The sequence below is a fragment of the Miscanthus floridulus genome, chromosome 19 (genome assembly GCF_019320115.1).
Source record: "Miscanthus floridulus cultivar M001 chromosome 19, ASM1932011v1, whole genome shotgun sequence".
Lineage (NCBI taxonomy): Eukaryota > Viridiplantae > Streptophyta > Magnoliopsida > Poales > Poaceae > Miscanthus > Miscanthus floridulus.
Genome location: NC_089598.1, coordinates 32,056,103 through 32,072,210, shown reverse-complemented (window position 1 = coordinate 32,072,210; position 16,108 = coordinate 32,056,103). Strand labels below are relative to the sequence as shown.

Below are 16,108 nucleotides of genomic sequence, written 5' to 3'. Positions count from 1 at the left end.
CTAATCCCTTTCACTTTCGCTCTTGGGATGATATTTGCAAATCAAAAGATAATGGAGGATTAGGTATTAGAGACATTCTCAAAATTAATCATAGTCTTATAATCAATGCTGCTTGGAATATTGCTACCGGTAAAAATCCCTTCCTGACTTCCATTCTTAAAGCTAAGTACTATCCTAACAATTCCTTCTGGACTGCTAGTAACAATTCTACTAAATCTATTTTCTGGTCCTCCATTTATGCAAATTAAATATATTCTTCATAAAAATTGTGTCGTTCAAATTCATAATGGTGAATCTAGTATTTGGTCGACACCATGGTGTGCTTTATGGGATTCCATTCATGATCACATCAATTTATCAGTCACTGTTCAGAAATTACCCCATAAGATATCTGATCTTTGGCTTCCTCACGCCCATACATGGAATAAAGATCTTATCTCCAAGGTTTTTGATGAGCAAGCTACAGGTTGTATCACTGCTACACCGATGGTTCCTTCAGATGCTGAAGACAAATTGAGATGGATGCCGGCTAAGAGAGGGGTATGTACAACCAAGGAAGCTTTTTCTTTTCTTAATAATAATGTGCAGGTACAAGTCAACCAGCAAGGCGCCAGAGGCATCTCCCCTCAGGCTTTCAATATTTTAATGTAACACCCGGTTTTAAGGACAAAACCCGATGCACATCATAGGTGAGCCCTGGAAGTCAAATCTCACATATAGCTACAAATGAAGGGGCAGTATCAATTCATAATGCTTAATATACATAGCGAACTTAGCAAAAGAGATAACCTTAGAGAGCAATCAACGGATAGACAACTCTGATCTTCGGGTGCAAACTTCACTCCACTGGATCCAAACTGACTGGTTGATCACAAGCCTAACTCCTTCAGACTCTAGCAAACTGATATCCAGCCTGAGGTGTGGGAGAAATTGCAAGGGTGAGTCCATGTCGAACTCAGCAAATATAGCAACAAGGTAGAGTATTCCATAACCACATGATCAAGTATAATTGAATAATAAATAACTTAAACATTAAACACAAATGATTATCTTAACAAGTAAAAGTCATTATCCCTTAATGTAAGTGTTCCAAGGCCGCTCGTATCCGTGAGCACGGCTATTATAATAGTTTTACACTCTGCAGAGGTTGTACACTTTCACTGTGAGTCATGATTTCCAAATGTATGGGTTTGCAAGGTTCAAACACCGGAAATCATATAAAGCTACTCAGAAGTTTGTCTAACCGGGAAGGGCCACAGGGTCATCGGATATAGGAACCCCCCTTCCAATAAAAGGCCGCTTCCATAGCAAGGCACAACAGGACAGAGGTTGTCCTATACCCAACTCGCAGTATCCTCTAAGCCTGCTAGAAAAGGTCTCCCAAGCAACTAGAGCCAGAGCTATATAGCCCTCACAGCTGTACGTTAAATCCCGGATGATCAGTTACAAGACAAGTCCTTCCGTTGCTAAAAAGTCATCTTGTTTATGTTTATAGCATATTCATTAATCAAGTTTCAAGATCATGGTTACAGAAAGAAAACCCAAGCTATACTTGCCTTAAACACCGATCCTTCGGTAAGCTTTAGTCTTCAACGTTTTCTTCTTCTTCTTCTTGATCTCCAACTTCTTATAGATCACCAACGCAAAACTCACCGACTAGACAAGACCGAAAAACACCACACAAGCATCCGAACAAGCATGCATAGCAAACATACTAGATTAGAACAATACACCAATCAATGAAAAAGATTCAAAATCTAGTCTACGCATTGCTACGATCACACACACGCGAAAGACACACTAATCGAAGCTACGGTAAAACAGAAACATCTATCGAAGGACTTACGTTGGAAAGAAAACTATATGCTTTATCTATTTTAATGATCATAAAACATGTATAAGATATCTTAGGGGAAATATTTAAAATTGAGTTAAGTCATTTTATACTTGAGTTATTAGATTTAGAAAACTAAGATAAATTAATCATATCTAAATTATAAATATTTTGATTATCTTTTATGCAAATTAAATTTTGACTTACGAAGATATAATAACAAGTGAGAGTATATATTCAAAACATATATAGCACGTATAAGCCCTTGCATTTATTATTTTTAAAAGGAAAACTAAAATGATGTAAGCATTACATCAGTTTAGGATTTATCAATGGAATAATTAATAATGTATTAAGGAGCGGATGTGCCTGTATTATTTAATCAAAATAAACTTTAACTTTGCAAAAGTAAAATGCACGTGAGAGCATCTACCAAGTTCAATATATGCAAGGTGTGTTTAAACTAATCAAACTATAATTTAGGAATACATTTATACTAATAATTAATCATATGAATATCATATATTAAATACTGAAGTGTAACATATATATATATATATATATATATATATATATATATATATATATATATATATATATATATATATATATATATATATATATATATATATATATATATTGCTTTTAAGTTAGAAAACTAATTGGTTGTAGGTTAATCAGATTAATATTTAACTTATAAATTTTCAAGACGTGAGACATATTAAACATCGCTACTAACACGTATCACACACTGCGATAAAACTCGTGCAATCGAATAGAAATCAAAAACCTAAATCGACTTTAATTAATCAGCGATTAATTAATTATAGACACAATTAATATTTTAATAAAATAAATTCATAAACATGTGATACGAAAATTAATAACTCTACTGCGTAGATCTCGACGACACGAAACTAACGCAACTGGAACAAACTGAAACGGATTTAAAACGATTAAACTGCAGGGAATAAATAGCGGATGGCAAAATCGTAAATAAATCGTCTTCTACCTTGGTTCGGCACGTACAGAACGTACGTGGTTCTGGCCATGAAGATGGCATGCTGCTGCTCATGCGCTGGGCGGGGAGAGAGGGGCCTCGGCTAGGGCTTGCTGGCCGGCCGGCGGAGGCGCAGTCCCGCCCGCAGGGCCGAGCAGGGGCCGCACGGGATGGCGCCCAGGCGGCCGTAGTAGGCGGCGGCGGCTGCCTGGCTGTGCTCGCGAGCAGGGGCGCGGGACAGGGCGGCGTGGGGCCACGGCCAGGGGCGGCGGCGTGGGAACGGGGCCGGGACGCTGGGAGGCGCGGCCAAGGCCGAGTCAGCCGGAAGCTCGAGAACCGAACGAGCAGCCATGGAGTTCGCCGGAAAACTGATCGGAAGAGAGAAAGAAGAAAGGGAACGCGGTCAACCGGTGATGGATTCGCAAAACGAAAAGCGTGACGGTGTAGATAACGACGAGATCTACCTCGTGGTGGTGACGGTTTTCGCTGGAGGCGTCCGAGGTGGCCGGAAAAGCTCGCCGAAGGTTCGCCGGAAACCTAGCTGTGGAGAACTTCGGCGTCCGATCTGCGGGGCTACGAGCGGCAGCTCGAAAAACAGGCTGTACTTCTGGAATCCTCACATCGAGGGCTACGCCGGCATATATATAGTGTAGGGTTTTGAGGTCGGTGGAAAAACAGATATTTTATTAATTTCGGATTTAATTAATTCCGGGATTAAAATAATTTCAGAAAAGTCTAGAATTGATTTTTAGCCCACGAAAATTACTCCGATGGCTCCAAAAATTCTAGGAAAATTCTCGAAGACACTTTTGAACATAATGAACCCAAATAAAGTTTTTAGAGCTCACAAAAAGGTTGTTGCAAAGATCAAGGAAAAATATTAAGCCCAAGGAAAAGGGAATTTAATTCCAGAAAAGGTCAGAAAATTTTCCGAAGAGAAAGAAACATCGCCCTATCATATTTCAAAACCATTTGCACTCATAAACACCAAATGCAACCAGCATGAATGCACAATCCCGCATGTTGCTACTCCTATGATAAATTTTATTTTTTTTAAAAAAAAAATATTACTTTTCCTATATTTCATGAGCACAAAAACCGATAACCATTATTTAACTCTATTTTCAAAAGTACAAAATTTTAGGGTGTTACATTTAAGAAGAGCATGGAAACACAAATCCCTTCCTGCTTGCATCAGGGCTTTTGCCTGGAGACTCATCAGAAGGTCTCCTGCTACCGGTGAAAGAGTTGGGAATCTAACCTCTAAAATTAACAAACAGTTGCAATATGATTGAAAACGATTCACACTTGTTCTTTCATTGCAATTTTGCAAGGGCGATCTGGTTCTCAGCATCGCCACCTCTGCTCACTTCAATGCTTCCACAGGAACAAGATGGAGTCCAAGACACTCTGTCAATAATTATTAACCCAAACACAACTGATAAGGAGTTCCAGAGAATCTTAACAACTCTTTGGTATATCTGGAAAGCGCGAAATGACATTCGCTTCCAAAATAGAAAATGGTCTGTTTTGCAGGTACACTATGCAGTGGCAGCAGATATAAAATTAACATCATCTGAGGATGATGCTGAGGTGAACGAGCTTCAGCATGAAAATCACAATACACCAACATCAAGGACTAATCTATCTTATGCAGGAATGCAAGTCAGGACAGGAGATCAAATGATAAATGAATGTCCTCCCCCAGGGCAGGCATATATTCCAACACCCCCTCTTTTTCAGGTTAACTTCCCAGCGCTTCTACAAGGAGCCAGATGCTACACCGACGCAGCAATTGCCCCTGATCAAGCTAATCAGCACATGAGGAAAGCCGGCCTTGGTGTTTTCATCCTGGAACCTAGGAGAAAACTGATGATTCACATCAAAGCAATTGCTACTGCTAACTCAGTCATTATGGCTGAGGCAGCAGCTATTTCTCTTGCAGGAACCATTTTACCGACGATGCAGATCCAAGATGTCTTCTTCCTTACTGACAATCAACAGATGGTACACTTCTTCAATGGATCAGATCACTCAGACCCACCCCATTGGGACATCAAACCACTCACGCAGAAATTTCTGAACACATCTTCTACCATGAATTGGAAGGTGGCAAAGATAAACAGAAGACTCGATGCAACAGCTCACTCACTGGCTACTCAAGCATTCAGATCAACTTGCTGATAACAATCATGTACACATCAGGTGCTCAAACAATGATCATGTTTCCAGTTGCCCCACTAGGAAGGCACTGCAGTCTGTAACCTGGGAACCTTTTATTCCTCTTGCAGCTTCATGCTGCTAATAAATTTTTCTGTCTTTCATCAAAAAAAAAAGAGTATGAACTACTGGTCTACCGCCCGTGTTTTTATGCCGCGAGCCGGAGGCCGCAGCCCGCAGCGCTGCGCTACCGCACCCCGTGCCGCCGCACCACAGTCCCAATGCGTTTCAACGGATCCTTACAATTCCCCCCTCGCCTGGCTTCTCGTCAAGACTCAGCTAGACAAAGCAACCCGCCCACCGGCGTCGTTGTCTACGTCGACTCATCGACTGCGGCAACCTTCTCCCGCTACCTTCCGCGGCAGGCAGGATGCGATAGACCCTGTTGCCATTAAACAGCACGCGCCAACAATGGGCGTTGTCAATGCCCCGAAATCCGCCGCCGCGCTCTACTCCTCCCTGCTCCAGAGCTGCATCGGCGCTAACGCGTTCCGGCAAGGCAAGTCCGTGCACCACCGGGCCATCATCACGTCTTCCGCCTCATCACCTCCGGACCTCCACCTGAGCACCAAGCTCGTCATGTTCTACTCCCACTTCGGCGACGCCGCGGCCGCACGCGCGGTGTTCGACGGGATGCCGCACCGGAGCGTCGTGTCCTGGACGGCCATGGTCTCCGGGTACGCCAAAAACAGCCGGCCCCAGGAAGCGCTGGAGCTGTTCGCGCTCATGCTCCGGTCCGGCGCCAGGCCGAACCAGTTCACGTTCGGGAGCGCGGCGAGGGCGTGCGCGGGCGCCCGCTGCGCGAGGAGCGGGGAGCAGGTGCACGCGTGCGCGGCCAAAGGGAGGCACGCGGGCGACATGTTTGTGCAGAGCGCGCTCATGGACATGCACCTGAGGTGCGGGTCAGTGGGGGACGCGATGCGACTGTTTGCGGAGATGGAGAGGAAAGACTTGGTGTCCTGGAATGCCCTGATGAGGGGGTTTGTGGAGCGGGAGCATTGTAGTGATGCGCTTGGATTGTTTGCTTCGATGCTGAGAGATGGTATGATCATGAATTCTTTTGTCCCTTTGCTGTCTGTGTGCAACTCAGTCCGTATCTACTCTTGTACCTTAGCACATCATTACATCAAATTATATCTAGCAAAGAAAGAAAAGAAATGGGTATACATGAAATTAGTACAACTAAATTCATCTAAATAGACAGTTATCCTTGTACCAAAACAGAAACATCTGTGATTTTTTACATCTATTCAATGCTCTTTTTTCTTTGGGTTGCCAATCTCTCACATCAATAACTTAACAGGGATGCTACCTGACCATTTCACATTTGGAAGTGCTCTGAAGGCATGTGGAGCAATCAGTGTGCTTTTCAATGTGGAGCTAATTCACACTTGCATCATCAAGCTTGGTTATTGGGACGAAAAGGTCGCTACTGCATCACTTATTGATTCTTATGCAAAATGTCGGAGCTTAAGCAGTGCGAAGGAGATATATGATTCCATGTGTGAACCAGACCTTGTGTCATCTACGGCATTGATCAGTGGGTACTCCATGGATAGGAACTACAGTGATGATGCAATGAAGCTCTTCTGTAAGATTCATCGAAAGGGTTTAAGAATTGATGGTATTCTGTTAAGTTCCTTGCTTGGTGTTTGTGCTAATGTAGCATCAATAAAATTCGGGACACAAATTCATGCTTATATGCACAAGAAGCAACCAATGGGTGATTTGGCATTGGACAATGCTCTTGTTGACATGTATGCAAAGTCAGGAGAATATTTGGATTCCAGACGCGCTTTTTATGAAATGCCCAGCCGAAATGTGATTTCGTGGACTTCACTTATTACTGCCTGTGCACAACATGGCTTTGGAGAAGATGCTGTGACCCTTTTTGCTAGGATGGAGGAGGATGGTGTGAAGCCAAATGATGTGACATTCCTTTCTCTTCTATCAGCATGCAGCCATTCTGGTATGATGAACAAAGGGATGGAATATTTCACTTCTATGATGAGCAAGTATGGTATTGATCCAAGAGCCAAGCATTACAGCTCTGCTATTGACCTTCTTGCTCGTGGTGGTCAGTTAGATGATGCATGGATGCTTCTTCAAAAGACGAATACTGAGTGCAAGTCATCAATGTATGGTGCAATGCTTGGAGCTTGCAAGGTACATGGCAACATGCCTCTTGGAGAAACTGCGGCTAAGAATCTTTTCAGTATAGATCCTGAGAGTTCTGTAAACTATGCTGTGCTTGCAAACATGTATGCAGAATCATGTTTATGGGAGGATGCTCAGAGAACAAGAAAATTATTGGCGAAGACATCCAAAGGAAAAGAAGTTGGTTTCAGTGTCATATAAATTAGGTTATGGTCGATAGAGATATTTTCATCTTCAGAAAGTGAAAGGGGATGGCTATTTGCCTTTAAAAATGATCAAGATGAATCTGAAACTCTGATCTTCTTTTGACTATGTTCCAAGACCCCAGATGGACTTTACATCCAACATACATGACAGCTGTTGAAACTCTGACCTTGTGAAGGCTTAGCCATTTCAATTAAAAAGTAAGGAGCTTACAACTTTTCAGCAGACACCATATTCGTCTATGGTAAGTGTATCATTTGTTTCATAGTAAATTGTTTTGTAGTTTGTTTATTATGCTTTCTTTGAGGTTTAGGTTCCTTTTGAATCCATACATTGCACCTCCATTTCAAATTATGAGCCGTTTTTGTTTTTCTAGATACATAGTAAAAGCTATATATATCTAGATTCAGAGCAAAACCTGCCAGAATGACTTAGAATTTGGAATAGAGAGAGTTTATTTTAGTTTTATAATTTGCATCTTTAAATTTTGAAATCTGTCATATGTCTCTCATTTTGTCTTTCGTCATAGTTTGACTGACCATGATTATGCATTCATGTGTTATTTTCTTAGTTCACTAAGTTATCTGCATATATTTTGTCACCTCTAGGAAAGAACATAGTAAGAAACATACACAGAACTAGTATTTCTGTGACCAAGAGCCATCCATGATGTATACTCTTTTTATAAAAAAATGACTGTAAAACTGGCTTGTGGCGTCTGGTTCGCTTCTAAAGAAACGTTTGAATACTAGCTGTGTTTTGAACTTTGGATTGTCATTAGTTAAAATAGTCTGTTCTTTCTTTTCCTTATGCAACAGACCGGAGAACCTTGTTGGGTTTGTTCTGATTAGGCAGAAGAACGGGACTTTCAATTGTCACATAGTTTGTTCTTCGTTTCCTTATGCAACAGACCGGAGAACCTTGTTGGGCTGTCCTGGTTTAGGCAGAAGAACTGGATGTGATCACGCGAATGGTGAATTCAGATGGGCCTGTCCAATGAGTAAACAAAAGGTTAAAAAAAAGAAAAAAAAAAGCGCCGTTGTGGGGCATCGAACCCGGGTCGCCCGCGTGACATGCGGGAATACTCACCCCTATACTACAACGACTTGGCTGTTCAGTTCTTTTTCTAACTTTATTTCATAGTTTGAAGGCATATCTATATATGTTAATTTTCAAAAGCATTTACACATTCTTGCTAATTATGGAGTCGAGCGAATCTCGCACGATTTCAAGACGAGCGAGCTCTTCAGCTGCCGGCACCGTCGGTCAAGTGCAATGTGCCTTGCGTGCTCCCATTGTCTGTCATCCCAAGTGCAGATTTTGGTTGGCTCAGGTAAAAATGCGCGTGTGCCGTGTGAGCTTGTGCAGTTGTGCGTGAGTTCTAATACTACCAGCTTGTACTCGATTAATTGAGGCTTGAGGGGTAAGAAAATCATACACCGCCACACCTACAAGGTGCGAGTATGACATGGTAATTTGGAAACCTCCTATGGTCTAGGGCTCATCTTTCTTATGAGATACTTACAGAGTTACAAATAAGCAGGAAGTAACCTGACTGCCATGAACTGGTTCAGTGGTGTCGGATCTTAGTATGTTGATGAACTAATTGCGCAATGCTGGGACTGTATTGTTTCTGTTCTAATTGCTCGCCATGATCATCGTCTGAAATGGGAAGTCTGTGAGGGCATTGGCATGGTTGATCGTGTCAGTATAAGGTGGGTGAACGGTGCCCCTGTACCTGCAGTACTGTTCGGTGCTGATATTCCCCAGCTGATTCCAAGGTCCGGTGGAAAGGGGCTGCTCTTATCCTGGTAAGAACTAGCAGTCAAAGAATTTAAAAAAAAAAAGAACTAGCAGTCGTAGGAATTAATCTATTTTTTTCCCTCAAAGCAAGGGGGAATTACTCTCGTTTTTTCCCCCAAAGCAGGAGAGGTTAAAAATTGTTTGGGAAACCGGCGGGAATCAGTTGATTTTGGTTGAGGTCGACAGTAGCATTAGTTGGTTCAGGTCGACAGAAGCTGTAAAGGTACCAAGATCGCCAATACTGGCTGTTTTTTCACTCAGAATGGACCTTGGCGCGTAAAGGTTCAAGTGATTCTGCTGCATCTTTGTTGGTTTTATGATCAAGGGCTGCCAATGAGTAAAGAAAAGGTTAAAAAGCCGAAAAGAAAAAAGAAAAAAATCTCCGTTGCCAGGGATCCAACCCGGATCACCCGATTGACAGGCGGGAATACTCACGACTATACTACAACGACTTTGTTGTGTAGTGTCAATAACCAGTGTCTATCATTTCTTTCATCCGTACCAATTATCAAATGTGCTTACGCTTTGTGGACTCAAATGCGAGTTTCAGGCCACCGTCGGTGAAGTGCAACGTGGCTTTCGTGCTCCCCATGCCATCCCAATTGCAGAATCTTCGTTGGCTCAAGTGAAACACCGACGTACTTTAAAAAGAGAAAAGTCAAACGCCGACGTCGTGTTACCGTGCGATATGCGTACAATACAAAAACAGGAGGCGTCATGGTCCGCATGACAAGTTGACACTTAACAACCACCATCCTCACTCACGGCGCTCCACGTCCACCGGTCATATAAATACACAAACCTCCTGTGTAGCAATAAAGATTGAGCGCAGCATCGAGAAGAAGAACGGCAACCGGCGCAGAGCCGTGGATTTCGCTCACAGAAACTGCTAAACTGGGAGGAAAAAGGCATTCGGTGCGTGCGAGGCAAAATAGCGCTGGCGAAAGCATGGGTCAGTCTCTGATGAAGCTCTTCTTCGACAACTCCTGCCAGAAAGAAGTGAAGGTACCAACAATGGCATCATGCCATATTGCCATTGCTACAGACAGCGCTACACGATCGAGCTCTCTCTAATCTCTATGGCTCTGGTTTCTTCCTTCTCCAGCCTCTCAGTTGCTCTTGCCTTGCTATCGTAGGTTGTGATGCTGGGGCTGGACGCCGCGGGCAAAACGACGATCCTGTACCGGTTGCACGTCGGCGAAGTTCTGTCGACGGTGCCGACAATCGGTATACATCTCATCAAGCTACAATAATCCGAGTACTAGTATCATGTATGATGTGCGTTGTGCACGGGTCAACTGGTCAAGGTGGCATTGAGGACTCGAGGTATTTGGTGACTTACTTGCGAATGTTTTACTTCGTTCTCTCTGCAGGTTTCAACGTGGAGAAAGTCGAGTACAAGAATGTGGCCTTCACGGTGTGGGACGTTGGAGGGCAGGACAAGCTGCGGCCGCTCTGGAGGCAGTACTTGAGCAACTCGGACGCCTTGGTATTTTCAGTATCCACATCTCCTGTGTTCTATACAGCCATTCTCGTGGATGCGTCATGCTGAACAGTTGGTACCTGCTTTTGTATGTGTCGCAGATATACGTTGTTGATTCGACGGACAGGGACCGGATTGGGGTTGCCAGGGAGGAGTTCCAGGCCATCGTCAAGGACCCGCTCATGCTCAGCAGCGTTCTTCTCGTGCTCGCCAACAAGCAGGACATGGTAATTAGTGACTCATCCGAGCATCATCAAGCAAACCGAGGCAGAGAACGCCTCTCATCTGTGTTCGGTGTTCCTTTTTCTTCGCAGAAAGGCGCGATGAGCCCCTCCGAAGTGGGACAGCGCCTGGGCCTGTACGACCTCAAGAATAGGGCGTTGCGTGCCGTGGGGGCCTGCGCGCTCACCGGCGAGGGGCTGCACGAGGGGCTCGGTTGGCTGGCGGCCACCCTCAAGGACGCGCACATGGGGAACCTCCGTCCGCTTCTAGTTCTAGGCCATTTCTTTTCCAGGCGTATCACCATTTCCTGCGAATAGGCAGGCCATTTTGTCGAATTGAATCTGTTCGTTTGGCTTAAATATATGTGCTTTCAGAAAGGAACGAAAAAAAAAACTGCAGGTGAGTGCCTCAAATGCTCAATGACGCGAGGTTGAGATTTCTCTACATAACACTGAAACCAGATGTCCAACAACCACAACACGATGAATGAAAATATTTAAATGTGATATGAAAGTGAAGAAAGAATGCATCAGCTTATACAATCATATTCCAGGCTTCAAATCTATTCAAGCAACAAAGTGGCAGCATCACAACAGTACCTCCCGTGTGACTCAATCATAATCGTTTTGCATAACTGTAACTGAAACAATACAGTACAAATCTTAAGCATCCTCGATATGGAAACAACACGTCTGAGAACATCCCGAATAAGCTGTGTGAAATAATAGAAACACAGGAATAAGGTCCAGCCTCCTCCAGAATCTTAACCAATTATCGCCCATGTTCTGCAAACCATATAGGAACCCGAGCTTCAAAAATAAGGTCTTCGCGGGCGACGGAATCTAGGGAATCTCCTGCATCAACAAAAACAAACGAAAGGAAATGATCAACATTATGCTCTTCTTTATTTAAGAGTCAAATGCCGGCATAGCTGAGCAAACAAGTAAACAACTCACCCATAGCCATGAGGACTATAACCATATGGCCTCATGTAGGGGTGGGCATGGTAGGGATTGAAACCTCGACCGCGGGGTTGCTTCATCCCAGGAACGTTAGTCCTCTTTGGTGCCACCTGATGAGAAAACAAGGTAGTAATGTCAACATGCCACCGACTGCCCGATGAGTACAGGGATGGGTGCAAAATGGGTATAAAGCACCCATCGGATGTTGATGTTCTTAGTAAAAGCAAAAAATACCACGATTCACACCTTGAGTTGGCGACCATGCAATTCTGATTCGTTCAACTTAATAGCTTCCTGAACAGCTTCAACTTCAACAAATTCCACATAAGCAAAACCTTTTGGTTGTCCAAACTTGTCAGTCAGGATTGTCACTCTGTTAACAGTTCCACAAGAATTGAAGTGCTGCTGCACTTCTTCTGGAGTGCATGCATAGTCAACCTGCAGTTGCAATTACACCGAAGATAAGCGGACTTGTAATGTTACATATTTCAATAACCAAACAGCTGACAAAAAGACATATATACGATAAAACTTCGAACCTAAATTTTTGCAGGCAATACATAATTCATTTGAAACAACTAATTAGTCAGTGCATTAGTAAGCTGTCTCTGTTCACATGGACGAAAATAGTATTGGAGTCAGCTGCTCCAAATATTATACGAGAGATTAGCTGAACCAGAGTCCAGAGCTAACTCGAATTTGTAAAGATGCATCAGTTTGATTATAAAACACATGCTTTATTAACTTCCTATGTCTGTATATATGCTACAGTTCTAAAGCTGCTCAATCAGGTCTTTTAGTGACACAAAGTATGTTCCAACTAGGATAATCAGCAGTCCCTCAAATTGCTTTAGTGATGCTCAAAGGTGGTTACAAAGTTAACAAATTAATGAATCCACATTACCACTGGCCACTGAACAAAGCAAGTTCGTATCAAAATTACCAGTCCAATTTAAGGGCATCAAAAGTTAATGTTCAACAATTTTCACTAAAGTACACATCTACTTTGCATCTTCCAGAATATAGTTGAACTAAATGAATTAATGCAACATGTCAGAAACATGTGTAATGCGTTGCCCTCAAAAATGAAATATGTATTTACTTACACCAGCTGAAAGTTGATGGGTCCAGAACATGATAAACATATAGGTTGTGCATTCATAAAACGAGCTAAATTACAACCAAAGCAAAGACCAGTTACATTGTCAATATACACCATAAACATAATATACAATGACTAAAAAGCAACATAGTCCATTACTAGCACTAGACTCTAGTATATATCTATCAATACGGATATCTATCTTCTCCAATACATGACATTTTTATGGCATGATAAGGAGTGTCAATATTAGTTAGGGTAAAATTTCCTAGAATCCAATTGATCAAATTATTAACCACACATCAAGGAAAGTATTTGCCGTGCCTGCAATGACGGAATCGTCTATCGTAACACACTGAGGCAGGTTATTGATATGATTTAACAATCTACTATGTCTATACTTTATACTTGGCCATGCAGTAAACATGCCAAGAAATAAAATGGATACTTTAGGGATTGTAGGGAACTAGGGACAAGAGAATATTGGAAGATCACACAAGGCTAACTAATGGATGGTTAGTGATTACTGGACAGTAAGGTCCCAAATAAAAATTGCTTCAGTATGAAAGAGGATTAATGAAATAAATAAATTGCAATAGATGTCAAGAGTAAGATAACAGGGGGGACATCTACAGAAACATATAACAATCTCAATACACTCAGCAGAAATGAGGACAAACTTACATGCCATGGCTAATGATATCATTCCACATCAGTACCACGAATGTGCCTGACGCATTCTTTGCTGGCTACCCTGGGGGATAATTCCTAGCCTATGACATCATTTCTCTCTTTTTTTCATTTTTCTATACTTTTTTTACTTTTTTTCAAATCGTTTTTTCTATTTTTCCTTTCTTTTTTCAAGAACTTCTTTCTTGGATTTTTTTTCCTTTCCCCCACTAAGCTAACACTAGAACTTGTGCTGAGACTGAACCAGATGCCAAAACTTTGATAGAAAGGCTTGATGACAGCAGACTAACCTGCGACCATTGGCATTGTTCAATCAACACAAAGGAGAAAAACATATGATAAGAATACGACCATATGTGCACTAGTTCAATGAAATGGAATGGAACTTTTACTAATGAACTGCAAACTAATACAATCCACATAGAAATTGGATTTCTAGTGGAGCATGGCCAAATAAACATACTATCTAATGGAAAATGACAATCAATATTATATTAACCCCCCGCCACCCCCCACCAAATAATATCATATATCCATTGAAGTATACATAAGTCCCCTTTTAAAGAGGAGATAAAACTTACATTTCCAACGAATACCGACCGAGAATCCATCTCCTCTTTGTTTTCAGATGTGGTTGCATTGGGATCTACACCTACAGAAAAAGATCAATGATTGGTTGTGTTAGAGAAATAACAAATGAATGATTACATAGTTATATTACAGCATGCAATCAAACCAAGGCTAAAAGCTTGCCGCCCGTTTGGATAGGGGGGGGGGGGGGGGGGGGGGGGGGGGATTGGGATCCAAACCTATAGGATTGCCTACAATCCTAAAAAAAATCGACCAAGTGCCCATTTTACTCTTCCAAACATGCTCCTACATGTATGGACAAGCTAAAAAGTTCAGCTAAAACACAAAGGTTAAGTTATTCAATTCAACAGAATAAAAGGCCCAATAAGCAAAGAGGGGATACCGATCACAAATTAAACTTTAGTGGGCTCACACTGGGTGTGGTTGAACATGACGGAAACAGAGGATAGGAAAGAGAGATGTAGGCCATAATCACCCATCCCACACCAAATCTACCAAAACAAACTACTACCCCAAGCTGTAATAGCATTACCTGTCCGATTGCGAATCAAAATCAGGTGCTGCACTTACATCCACAGTTCAACACAGCAACAAATCATCGTAAGCAACTAGTCCAATCTAAAGAACAACCAAATGGCTTCTATTGCAATCAGCAAACACTCAACTATATTGATAAAAGATGCAAGTTAATTAAAACAAATTTCCCAACCACCCTACTATAGATGAACTCACGAACAATTGTAGTGTCGACACATCAACAGAAACAGTGACCACAGCACATCATATAGCTTCAAGATCCAACTCGAATTCCCAACTACCGCTAAGTAGCTGCAAGCCAGCGCAAATGTTTTGCGCAACGACCCTACTTGAGATACAGATCTCCAAAAACTAACACGGAAAAGCTGCGCGCACGGGAGAGAGGGGATTCCGAACCTTGCATCTCCTTGGCGACCTTGGCCTGCATCTCGCGGAGCGCGGCGGCCTCCTCCTCCATCTCCTTGAGCCGGCGCTTCATCTCGTCGAGCTCCTGCAGCTGCGCACGCCACGGGGTCAGTACCGCCGCTAGGGTTTGGGCGACCAACAAGCTGCGGCGGGAGGTGAAGGGGTGCCGAGCGGTACCTTGGTGGCGTCGTCGCCGGCGGCCATGTCGACGTCCTCGCCGTCGACGGGGATCTCCTGGCCGTACACCTCGTGCTCCTCGTCCTCCATGGCCGCAGGGCGCCGCGTGCTTAGCCTCGGCTGCTAGGGGTGACCAGATGCGGTCCGCGAATCCGGTTTCGGTCGGGATAGCCGATTAGGGAAAGGAGAATGGAGTGGGCCTGGCGGGTTTATTTATATATGTAGGCGGAGGTAGCGTGTCGGGCCAGGATGGGATGGTGCTGGGGTGTAGTTGGGCTTTCTTCGCCCATCACGTTCTTCAGTCCGTTTCTCGATCTGTTTGGGCTCGTTTTGAGGCCCGTAAATATTGGCTGTACGCCTGTAGCAAGCAGCCGCAATTGCGAAGGACTCCTGATATACTCATTTTTCCTCTGTAGAGTCTGCATGACTCGTGTAGTCGTGTGTCTTGTTTATACAACACTGACATACTAGTACTAGCAGTACATATCTACTTATATATATACCACCTAAAAAATACGAAGGACTTTCGTCCAAAGTATTTTGGTGCACGCGCTCCATCAAAACTCGATCCAAACTCCGAATCTGATACTCTCGTGCGCTCCCTACCGATCTGGATTTGCTTGGTCAAACGCGGGTGTATGTGATGCTTGCTCGATTGCCTAGGACGATGACGAGTCGGAGGAAGCGGCGGCGCGGCGGGCTCGGGCTTCCGGATCGGATC

At 43.2% G+C, this 16,108-nt stretch overlaps 2 protein-coding genes, 1 long non-coding RNA gene and 1 pseudogene across 5 annotated transcripts; 2 read left to right on the top strand and 2 right to left on the bottom strand.

Annotated features, from left to right (window-relative positions):
- Positions 1–343: 343 nt before the first annotated feature.
- On the bottom strand, positions 344–3,432 carry LOC136529877 (uncharacterized). 2 transcript variants are annotated; one of them, XR_010777455.1, is made up of 5 exons: positions 3,299–3,432; positions 2,847–3,202; positions 1,557–1,656; positions 790–913; positions 344–720 (listed from the first exon to the last, which is right to left on the bottom strand). It is a non-coding gene; the product is annotated as an uncharacterized lncRNA (long non-coding RNA). The 2 variants fall into 2 exon arrangements; XR_010777454.1 differs by having other exon boundaries at positions 344–913.
- Positions 3,433–5,268: 1,836 nt separating this feature from the next.
- Positions 5,269–8,894, top strand: LOC136529762 (pentatricopeptide repeat-containing protein At3g20730-like). 2 transcript variants are annotated; one of them, XM_066522834.1, is made up of 3 exons: positions 5,269–6,096; positions 6,358–7,659; positions 8,326–8,894. In XM_066522834.1, exons 1-2 carry the CDS (start codon positions 5,466–5,468, stop codon positions 7,410–7,412), a joined length of 1,686 nt encoding a protein of 561 aa, XP_066378931.1. In that variant the 5' UTR covers positions 5,269–5,465; the 3' UTR covers positions 7,413–7,659; positions 8,326–8,894. The 2 variants fall into 2 exon arrangements, with proteins under 2 accessions (XP_066378931.1, XP_066378930.1); XM_066522833.1 differs by having other exon boundaries at positions 8,234–8,894.
- An 852-nt stretch (positions 8,895–9,746) lies between these two features.
- LOC136527632 (ADP-ribosylation factor-like) lies at positions 9,747–11,325 on the top strand (annotated as a pseudogene).
- Positions 11,326–11,448: 123 nt separating this feature from the next.
- Positions 11,449–15,558, bottom strand: LOC136527630 (polyadenylate-binding protein 2-like). Its single transcript, XM_066520421.1, has 6 exons — positions 15,388–15,558; positions 15,202–15,301; positions 14,259–14,329; positions 12,132–12,323; positions 11,880–11,995; positions 11,449–11,777 (listed from the first exon to the last, which is right to left on the bottom strand). The coding sequence occupies exons 1-6, from the start codon at positions 15,475–15,477 to the stop codon at positions 11,735–11,737; spliced, it is 612 nt and encodes a 203-aa protein (XP_066376518.1). The 5' UTR covers positions 15,478–15,558; the 3' UTR covers positions 11,449–11,734.
- Between the last annotated feature and the right edge of the window lie 550 nt (positions 15,559–16,108).